The 11,162-nt window shown below is 38.6% G+C and overlaps 1 protein-coding gene across 1 annotated transcript in view; it reads left to right on the top strand.

Moving 5' to 3' along the window:
- TGFBRAP1 (transforming growth factor beta receptor associated protein 1) overlaps positions 1-10,927 on the top strand; it is a 12,932-nt gene extending 2,005 nt beyond the window's left edge. Inside the window, exons 2-12 of the mRNA XM_053455118.1 lie at positions 631-1,369; positions 1,615-1,809; positions 2,614-2,768; positions 3,636-3,718; positions 3,957-4,298; positions 5,033-5,090; positions 5,622-5,765; positions 6,248-6,394; positions 7,852-8,011; positions 8,902-9,335; positions 9,942-10,927. Coding sequence (XP_053311093.1) covers positions 661-1,369; positions 1,615-1,809; positions 2,614-2,768; positions 3,636-3,718; positions 3,957-4,298; positions 5,033-5,090; positions 5,622-5,765; positions 6,248-6,394; positions 7,852-8,011; positions 8,902-9,335; positions 9,942-10,130 — 2,616 coding nt within the window. The 5' untranslated portion in view covers positions 631-660 and the 3' untranslated portion in view covers positions 10,131-10,927. The remainder of the gene's footprint in view (positions 1-630; positions 1,370-1,614; positions 1,810-2,613; positions 2,769-3,635; positions 3,719-3,956; positions 4,299-5,032; positions 5,091-5,621; positions 5,766-6,247; positions 6,395-7,851; positions 8,012-8,901; positions 9,336-9,941) is intronic.
- Positions 10,928-11,162: the final 235 nt, after the last annotated feature.

Here is an 11,162-nt window from a genome sequence, read left to right as displayed (position 1 = left end):
CATTTACTTTAGGTAGTAATAATTTTGCATTACTTTTGGCGCTTCTATACTTCTCCCCCAGAATATGGACATTTCTTTTACCAGGTTAGGTTGTTCCACCAAGAAGAAATATTGATGCATGGGCTGTGTAGATATCTGTCCGTTGTGTAATATCCTGTAACAACACATTCTTCTTAGGTTTTGTACACATGCAGCACAAATGTGAAGTAATACATGCCAGTGAGTTTGTTGTTTTTAGATTGAATGAAAGGGCTTCTGTTTGCTAAGTGGCATGGCTTGGCAAACACAACACTGATTAATTGTAACAGTTGCTAAAGAATACAGGCTGTCAGAATCTGATCTTTCTTTTCAGCATTGGGTAGGGCTTGGGGATAAGGTGTCACAATTCTTAAAATGTCCTTTACTTTGGAAGCCTCTGTTTCCAGTTCTAGAAGAGTCAAGCTGACTACCAATGTTTTCTGGCTTGCCCCGAACTTCTGTATTGTTATATTGCCAATTTATAAGGGATAACGGTCCTTGCAGTTCCAGTTTTGTAAAATATAGTTGATAAAATGACTTTATTTGGTCAGGATGTACTTAGAATGTAAATTTGATCTAATCTTTGTGTAATTTTTTTTTTTTTTTTGGTAGGACGCCCTGGGGCTCTTTCTGCGTTTTGCCATGAGCGTTCAGGCATTTCGGCTGGTGTGTGCATCTGGTAGGGAGGAGCTTCCGACAGGGGTTCAAATTGAGTGCTTGGAGTGTAGTGGTCATGATCTGTACCTGGGTACCACTGACTGCTTTGTATTCCATTTGTTGTTGGTGGAAGAGAACAGCATTGATCCAGCTGGACTGTCCCTTATCCAGCAGACAGATCATCCCAACACAAGTTTCACCATCACTCGACAAGGTCAAAAACAACTTGGTTTGAAGAAGCCAGTGTGTGAATTGAGGGCTGCTTCTGCCCTGGATCGTCTGCTAGTGCTGTGTGATAACACGATCATATTACTGTGCAGTGATACTCTTGAGCCCGTCCCTGGAACAAAGATCCGAGGAGCTGTTAGCTTCACCCTCAATGAGAATCCAGTGAGTGGGGATGCCTTCAGCGTGGAGGTTTGTCTGATCTCCTCCAAGAGGCGCACAGTACAGATCTTCAGTGTGGGTCAAGAGAAGGTACAACTGCTTAGGGAGGTTGCCACTCCAGAGCAGTCTTGTGCTATAGCAGCTGATGGTCACTTCCTTTGCTTGGCACTCAGCAGTCGTTACGTTACCCTTAACTATAACACGGGACACTGCCAGGATCTCTTTCCATACCCCAGTGAACAGAAGAGGCCAATTATAAAACGCATCTGCAGAGAGGAGTTCCTACTGGCCGGTCCAGGTGGATTAGGTGAGCAGCAAGGGCTACGTATGCAGCAGCATCTTTCTAAAGTAGTCTGTCCATAACTTAAGTGGCATTAAGAATGCATACATTGATTTGCATGCAGTAAAATGCAGTGCAGTTCATGGGAAATTAATTCCCGTATTAATTGGAGTGGCTTAAGAGGGTTTTCTTTTACATTTAGTTTTCTGTGCTGTAATAGGTTCTTTTGGTAAAATGTGCAGTAAAACGTATGCTTTTTATGCTCCATCCAGGCATGTTTGCTACAGTAGCAGGAATCTCCCAGCGTGCGCCTGTCCGCTGGTCAGAGAATGTAATTGGAGCGGCTGTCTCTTTTCCATACGTCCTGGCTCTCGACGAAGAGTTCATCACGGTGCACAGTATATTAGACCAGAAGCAGAAGCAGACGCTGCCCCTCAAAGATGGCGTCATCCTGCAGGATTTTGAAGGTACCAGCTGGGACTGCGTGCAGTTGGGCGGCTTTCTACATCTCTTTTACTGATGTTATGAACTCTACAGACATTCTTATCTAAAGGAAATGCATTGCAGTGATATTCGAAGGAAAGAAATAGTCCTGTAGACTTCATAAACCCCAGTGCTAAGAGATATAATCATTAATGCTGAGCAGTGGAGAGCTATGTGTGTTAAAAGCGTTCCCTTCTCCCAGAAATGACACCTGTTACTGTTCCTTATTGATATTACGTGGTCAGTGACCATAGTTTTTGTAGTAAAGAACAGTAAATCCACACAATTCTATCCCACAACTTTCCTTATCTGCTCAGAGGCTGAAACATCTCTTCCTGATATTGTAAAAATCTCTAATCCGGAGCAGGAGTAAAATTTTAGCATTTCGGAACTCCATTTTTCTTCAAAAATATTTTCATATTGTCATATGACTTATTATTCTGTTTTATCTAGTTGTAGTGTGCACTTAAAGTAGAAAGGTTATTGAACATGCAGGAATCTTGCTTTTGCTTTGTCAGCTTTCCTTTTTCCTTCCTTTTTGGAAGGTCACGGATTGACCCAGTACTTGACTTTAGCGATTTATGCAAATATTTGAATCGTTAAAACAGATTCATACGCTGATGCCCAATGATACGCTGTATGTGATGTAATGTGCAACTTTGACTATAATCTATCGTCCAACAGTATGGTATCGATCATATAAAATGTCAACATGAGGAAGATGTAATTACATTGAATGTACATAGTTTTCCGACACATACTTTCTTTTTTTATTCCATATTTTACAGGAAGGGTGATCGTAGCAACTAATAGTTGGGTGTACATTTTAATTCCCTTGCCTTTGGAAAAACAGATACAGGACCTCCTATCAAGCCAGAGAGTAGAAGAAGCTTTGGTGTTGGCCAAAGGGGCTCGGCAGAACATTCCAAAAGAAAAATTCCAGGTTAACTCATGTCGACATATAATTAAACAGTCTTGTCTTTAGAGGATACATAGCTTGTTTTATAAATTAAACTACTGTAAACTATATCTTCTCCATCATTGATGTTAACTGTCTGTTGTATTTAATAGACACTTTGGCTGTGTGTTTATAGGTTAATATTGGCCTTCTGTATTATAACACTATTCTCATTTTCCTCTGTTTCTAGTTGCTTTTCTGTTTGGGTTCACGGTCTTTGTTGTTATCACCCTCAACATTTTATAAAGTGATTATCTGATGAGTTGGTTTGTTATCTTTATATTAATCCTTAATATATATGGGCCACAAGCATCACACAGAGTAGCTGAGCATTCACCACTTGCCCTTTAAAAGTCCCTTAAAATGTCTTTGTGTGAACAGAGGGAGTATGTATAGAAAAAGAATAAAATAATTCTTACTTGAAATGATTTGAGATCCTACCCTTGTCATTTTGCCAAAATGTTGGGGGATCTCACAGGTGTCCGTCTGTCCTGTCTATTCTCATTATCTGTGGTGTGTTATCTGTATTTATACTATTTATTTTGTGAAACATATATTTGATTTCAGTGTATACCTTTGAGTGCTAGCCTATATGTTTTATTTTGTGACTACTTTTTGGCTCTAACACCATTACTAGTATTGGCTTGGTTACCTTGTGTTTAACCATTGAGCATTTCTGATTTTGTAATTCTAATTCTTACCTTGTTGCTGTAGGTTTGTTCGGTCCAGCTTATATGTCAAGACTCATGGATTGTAATTGTCATGTTTACATGTCATCCTTAGCTTATCGTTTATCTTGTTTATACTACAATGTCTTTTGCTGTTAAGTAAAATCCCTCTGCATTCTTGCAGGTTATGTACAGAAGAATCCTGCAGCAGGCTGGATTTATACAGTTTGCACAGCAACAGTTTCTAGAAGCAAAGGAGTTATTCCGGTAACCGATTGTTTAATTAACACTAGCTTATGAATCGCGTGTCCATGATTACTGCTTTAATGTTACTTTGTTAGCATTATTCTGTAGGTATTAAGATGTTTACAAGGGTATTGTGTACTTTAATAGTTTCTTAATATTTTTTCACCCTTGTGTCTGTGTTGCTCCAACTGTAGTTGACCAGAAATGGAATAATAAGCTGTATCGATGCATTTATTTTTCTTGTTTTTTTATATTATAGGAGCAGCCACCTTGATATCCGGGAACTAATATCGCTTTACCCTCTCCTGCTGCCTTCTTCGTCTTCATTTATCCGCACGCACCCACCGCTCCATGAGTATGCAGACCTCAACCAGCTTACTAGAGGAGACCAGGAGAAAGTAACCAAATGCAAGCGCTTCCTCATGAGCTACCTAAGTGAGATCCGCAGCACGGAGGTGGCCAATGGATACCAGGAAGATGTCGACACTGCATTGTTAAAGCTGTATGCGGAGGCCGACCATGAGAGCCTCCTGGATCTGCTAGTATCAGACAATGCTTGTGAACTGATAGACAGTGCTGCCTGGTTGGAAAAGTACAACAAGTGAGATGTGAAGGGTTTAAAATTGGTGATGTTTAGTTCAATCATCTTAAAATACCTTGCATCGTTTTAAATTTCCCTTACGCATTGCTGTCTGGAGTTGCCATGCCGGTGTAAATATTGGAGGTTATCTATGAATACCAGTTCTGGTAGAAATTGATAATAGATGTACATTTACCCTTACAACCTATAGAACAATCCCGCTAATTGGTTCACCTTTACCACTTTTCTCCAGAACTCATCTTTTTACATAACCCTTAATAAATTATGGGGCCATCCGCATATAAGGTTAGACAGTGAGCCCTGACAGTTACAGAATGGAAGATGGCATGTGCACAAACTGTATATGCTAAAGAATAAAAAAAAGTACTGTAATATACCAATAAATATGCTGTGACTTCTAGATATTAAGTTATAACAAACTGTGACTTTGGTTAAAGCATGGAATCTATTTTAGCGATACTAGGTTAGTTAGGGGAATTATTTTTGGGGTCTGTCTTTTAATCACATTAACTGGATTCCTTAACACAGGCTATACATGTATTGTAACTAAACGTGGAACAGCAAAGTTTGTTCATGTGTAAAAGTGTAATTTTTTTAATTCATTTTTTTTATGTAGTCAACCAACGTGCTAGAGTTGCTTTCAACAGAAACAGTGTTTTCCTACTTGTGGTGCCCTTTATGGTTTACATGGCTAGTGTTCCCAGTAATAACCTGTGCCTTTAATTATTTTTTAGATATTTTGCTCTTGGGCTCTTATATCACTATAACAAGCAGGATGCTGCTGCACTTCAGGTAAAGCGTGCAAACGTTCTAAATTCAACAGCGTTCCCAAACTCTGTGATTGCTTTATTATTTGTAATTGAGATCAAAGGAAGCCAGGCTACAGGGGTGGCCAACAGATAACCCTTCATCTGGTGCTAAACGAAGCCCCTGCCAACAACATATAGAGTCTTGCTGAGTCCTGATCTACGTTGTTGATTCTGTTATAACCTCCAGAGTCAGAATTTAAACATGCCATTTTTTTTGTCCTCAATGATGCAAAAAAATAACTTATTGATTTGTTTTTGCCCATAACATATTGCAAGTAATTGTATGTAATACAGATCGTTCCTGTACGTCATTATGATTGATGTCATGTCACATAAGTAGGTTTTGTCGGATGCCAAATATCAAATTACCATGGCGATAGCCTACATTTTTTAAGGATTACATTTTTGGTTTATCATGCAGTGAGAGATTATTTAATAGTAATGAGTAAATTTAAAAAGCACCTTATTGTGCATGAAGTTATGTGATCAAGCTAACGCTATGTTGTTTGTGCAGATATGGGTTAGAATTGTGAACGGTGAAGTGGAAGACAACACGCGCCCAGATCTCTTTGAATACATCGTGGATTTCCTGACTTTTTCAAAGGACCCGCAGCTGGTGTGGCAATATGCAGACTGGGTTTTACAGAAAAGTGAGCAGGTTTGTGGTTCGTATTGGTTTGTATTGCAAGAGCTTGAGCTGCTGTTGCTTTAGCATTATAAAAGTCCAGTTTCTATTACCGGTTGGTTGTTTTTCATAAGGAAAGCAGTTAATGTGTATGTACATTTCTAGAATAGCACTTTTAATTTTATCTCTATTTTGTTTTGTTACCAGTAATGATATTTCTTCATACCTATTCAGTTATGTTTATTAGTATAGAGTTAGTATGTGCTCAATGTGTCTTGCTTGCTCACAGATTCACCAGTGTACTACCCCAATTTAGTGCAATAACATAAATTAGGAACAACATATGGACATGCTTGTCAGCATCTTTAGTGGTGCAGTGTCAGTCCCTGCATTTGCTGAAACTGGGCAAAATGCTTTTATTCTAGTTTAGTTGTTTACAGCAAGTAGTGAAGACCATTGGTGTATTTTCACTCTGATTAGTTGGTTAAAAAATACACTGTTCTCGTATATTACAGGTTGGTGTTCAAATTTTTACCAAAAGGTCATCAGAGGAAGAGCATCAGAATAGCTTCAGTCCAGATAAAATTGCAACATATCTGTGCAAGTATCGACATGCCTTGATCATGTACTTGGAACATTTGGTCTTGGAGAAGAGAATACAGGTAAAGTTCTTACCCACTTTATTGCCCCAAGCTGAGTGTTTCAAACCCCATGTTAGAGCAACGTGAACTGTCTTAGCTGTAAGCCGCAAAGTATTTTTGGTTTACCAGGTATAAAAATTTAAAGGGGCAGGCGGATAAAATGAAGTTATAAGATCCTGGTACATTTTGGAATGACTCCAATGCTCTTTATAGCTTGTAGTTTTTACTTGTCAATTAGTGTAACTGTTTTGATAATATTTAGTTAAAACATTTACATCTACTGTAATTAGGGCCGTAATAATATAATTATAAGTGATAGTTATGCAGAGCCCAAGAAAAGGGTATTAAATACCTTTCCCCATGGTAAACGCATAAGGTAGATTTTGCACGCATAAATAGCTTATTATGGTATTAGGTAAACAGCATTACGTAGGTTTATTTAGTGTTTAGAATTTGATTTGGGAAAAGTGACAGGTCTGTTTTAAAGAACAGTAGTAATGAGTACCAGTACCTTAAAACCTTTGGCAAGAAGCCCGTTAGGACATACCCCTGCCGCTACATAGAGATAGAGACAGGCTGGACTATACTCTGTCGACAGAAGCCAGAATTGCTGGCTTCTTGCCGACTGATCGTGTGGGCGCTTGCTGCGAGCACCGGTACACTGTTGTTCAAGGAATGCCCGATAACTGATCAGGCATTCCCTTCCGGTAGGTGTCACTGCTGACCCACTGGAAGTTCACTTGAGGACAGGAGAGCTTTCAGTAGGGTTTTCTAGACCATGCTGTGCTCCCCCATTGCTCCCCCTGCTGGCTGACAAAAATAAAAAATAAGGGAATAAAATGAAATATGAATTAAATTAATAAATACATGATAGGAAGCCCATTAATGTCACCATGAGATAACTGGCATCACAAGTATATGAGAGATCCCCAAAGGAATCTCGAGCCATACCGCACACAGAAAAGTGCAAAGAAAATGTGCCCCCTTAGCTCTTCCACTAAAAAAATATATCATTATATAATATAAAAAAATATATTGAAGTAACACTAGTTCAAGCCCCTTACGCCAATAGTATATTATGTAAAGCATGGATGTGCCCCTCTTGAACATGAAAAATTTGAAGTATAGCTGTAAATCAGGAGTTGTTGCTAATCATAAACTGGGTAATTGCTCACTTACAGTATAGAAAAAAAGTAAGCAAGGTGGCAAAAATTGATTTTATTTACTACTCTAGAATAGGTTTTTAAAATCTGTTTTCACTAATAATTATGTTTGATGTATTTCTGTGATTTTTAAAAGAAGGTCCCGCTTCTTCTGAACAAAATAATGTATAATTTGAGAAAGATTCATCAATTTTAAAAAAAATGGTCCTTTAATTTTATATTTTTTATAACCTATGTAAATATAATTGTTTACTATAGTTCCTAATAGAATTTAGAATAAATTGATTTATTTCGGCACCTCTCTCATGTGCACAGAAGGAAAAGTATCACACGCACCTGGCTGTCCTTTACGTAGAAGAAGTTCTGAGCCTTAAGTCGACGGACCCTTCAGAGCAGGCAGAGCTGGAGCAGCTGCGCACGAGACTTCAGATCCTCCTGCGGCAATCAAGCCTCTACAGGGTTCTCCTGCTAATAGGTACAAAGTATTTACTAAGAAAGGAAGGAATTGCATGATCCATGAATTGATCGTAGTTGCACGAGTTTGCATTAGCTTTTGCACAGACCCATACACTTTCATAACTTCATAACAGCTAACCTCTACAAAAAAAATCATGGTTTTCATGCAGAGGGCAGTATTTCCCAGATGTTATCTCCTCGTTGTTTCAATAGATTCTGCTTTATATGCTTGTCCACTGTGGGGTGGATTCTCTAAGCAGTGCCCGCTCAAACTGAAGAATATGAAAGGTTACTTTCTTCTGCAAGAAAGATTATGCATGTTTAATCAGTGTTTTAGTTAAAAGTGTGTTTGTGGGATTTATTGAAAACAAGTCTGTCTTCCTGATCCAGTGCTACGGTTTTAATGATGCATTACAGTTTTTGTTCTTTGTACTGTGTAAGAAATACATGCAACGCAATAATTAGGCAAGTTTAAAAAAAATACTTAGCTATGATACAAAATCTTACATACACAACATCCATAATCCATTTGTGACAATTTCCGCTTAAATGCAATGACCAAAGACCCCGTATTCACCAGAATACACTAGAAGTGGTATGGCCATAGCATGATATAGATATAGAATGGTAATGAATATAGGAGATTTCAGCTGTCCCTAAGCCAACATATTCCCATTTTTTATCTTTAGCTGTTGCATGTTAAGCATTTTGTCGTCATACTTTTTTTATTATTATTAATTTTCTTAAGTTTCTTATTTTATCCACCTTTTATAGATTGTTCATTTGAGCAGGGCTCCCATTACCTCTTATTTCTGTAAGTCAAATTGTTCTGTCATATAAGATTTGTGGAATATGATAAAGCTATTTAAAACAGTAATAATAATAAATACTATCGTTGTCTTCTTTCAGACAAAATCAAAGGGACGGATCTGCACTTGGAACGGGCTATATTGCATGGAAAACTGGAAGAGCATGAACAGGCTTTGGAGATACTGGTTCATCATCTGAAAGACTTTGCTGCCGCTGAAAGCTATTGTGTTTGGAACTCACAGGGCAAGGACAAACCCTATCGCCAACACCTCTTCCAGCTCCTTCTGTCCAGCTACCTCAGTCCTCCCTCTCTAGACAATTCACTTCTAGTGGCTGCTGTTGATCTATTAAATAATCACCCTACAGAATTTGATGCTGTCAACATTCTGCGTTTACTGCCAGAAAACTGGTCGGTGCAGCTACTGTGTCCGTTCTTGGCCGGGGCCATGAGAGAGCATATTCATGCCATAAGGATGTCTCAGATAGCCGTAGGGCTCGCAAGAGCAGAAAATATCATTTACAAACAGCAAAAGGTGAGGTTTTTATTTATTTCTTGAGAAATGTTTGTAATGAACCTAACAAGTAAGCGTATAGCATGCTTCAAGATGGTTTTGATCATCTTTTTTTCTGCATAGTAATCTTCTGCAAATCGAGTTACTCCGAACAAATGGAAAAAGAACATAAGTGAGTGAAGGAGTGAGAAGTACTATAGAGCCCCACCAATGAATAATGTATATTAATGTTACTTTAATATGTGTTCATTAGTAGGGAAAAACTAAAAGTGCTTACCTTTTAGGAGAAGCCATACCGCACCGCCTCTTCTGCGGTCTGGTTTTCTCACTGCCTTTGGCTGCTTGCTTGAGAGCATGCAAGAGTCATTATTGGAGCCCCTGGACCTCTTGCAATGAGCATAGCACGTGTGCAGTATGGCAAGCAAGAGATGCGATAATGTAAGGTTCAGAAAGGTGTTATTTTTTTTTTCCACCTGTGAGAGAATATGGATATGTCTGACCTAGATTTATTTGGCATCAAGTAGGGATGTGTAATCCAAAGGATTTCCTAAAAGTGCAGATGTTTTTGTTTTGTGTTCTTCTTTTAACAAAAACCATTTCTATAACCTGTCCCTTTTTTATTTTCAGCTAAGTATGAAGGAAAAGCCTGTGGTTCTTTCCGAGAAGAAGTTCTGCCACGTGTGTCGAAATCCCTTCCAAGAGCCGGTGTTTGTCAAAACCCCTGATTGCCATATTATGCATACACATTGTGCAACGAATCAGCACGCGAACAGTAGCCTTTCTGGTCACCTGCCCAATCCTAGCAAACGAACATGAAATAAGGTTCTGGACCCAACGGTGCCTGCATTATCTCTCTGTGACCAGGTGTACATCCATCTGAGGTGGATGCTAAGGGGTTTGATGGCCCTAGTTCAGTTTAATGTAAAAACTGCAATTATCAGTGGATGTGAGGTCATGATCGGTTGCTTCGTAGAACATTCACTCTGAAACTGCCACAATGAAGATTAACCGGGTGATTGTAAGACGAACGCAGTTCCTTCCGTGATTGCAAAGCATCTTCTCCGGTGGTAACATACAAGTGGGGAACGGAGCTTTTTGCATTTTTTAAAAGATATTTGCACTGATGCTCTTTTTCATATAATGTGACGGGGCAATGCAAGAAGCATATTCATGTTCTGAATACAAATATAGGAGTCACAGTCTGGTTTGGGGATGAGTGACAGATGTCATGGAGACCCTTCTCTCTTGGTCTAACAAATCATGAATGATTCAATGTCAATGTTTTCCTGAGTAGATTGAGCTGTGTTAATACACTGTATGTGATCAGAAGCTCTACTTATTGTAGTAACTTTATACCAAGGAACAATTATTCGTCTTTATACTCTCGTGGACTATACCTTTAGCACTATTTTTTTCCACCAGAAAAAATGAGCAGACATTTAATGTATCTTATTCCCTTTTCACTCATACAACACGATAAATTAGTATTATATTATGACCAGATCTTACGAAAACATGATTTCAGGCTATTAATGACGTTCTTCTGTTTTAATTTTTTTCCCTCATTCATGCCACTTTTCTGTCTTTAATGTGAAGTAAAACAGTTTATTCCAGTTCTCCTCAGCCTTGTAATTTATTGGCATGGTTGATTTAGACAGACTTTTTTAATGCCACAATTGGAATAATTCTGATTGTAGATCTAAGACTTCTCGGATGTGTCCACCTCGCACATGGCTATGACGATAGCTGCTCATCTGATTTATTTCGGATATTTTATGTTTGCGTACAGCATGATGTTTTACCGCAAACAAGGTAATGATACGTGAATCTGTCATTCCTACTGAACAT

This window comes from Spea bombifrons, chromosome 2, assembly GCF_027358695.1.
Source record: "Spea bombifrons isolate aSpeBom1 chromosome 2, aSpeBom1.2.pri, whole genome shotgun sequence".
NCBI classification, from domain to species: Eukaryota; Metazoa; Chordata; class Amphibia; order Anura; family Pelobatidae; genus Spea; species Spea bombifrons.
The sequence above is the reverse complement of the archived record's forward strand: the minus strand, read 5'-3'. Positions and strand labels throughout refer to the sequence as shown.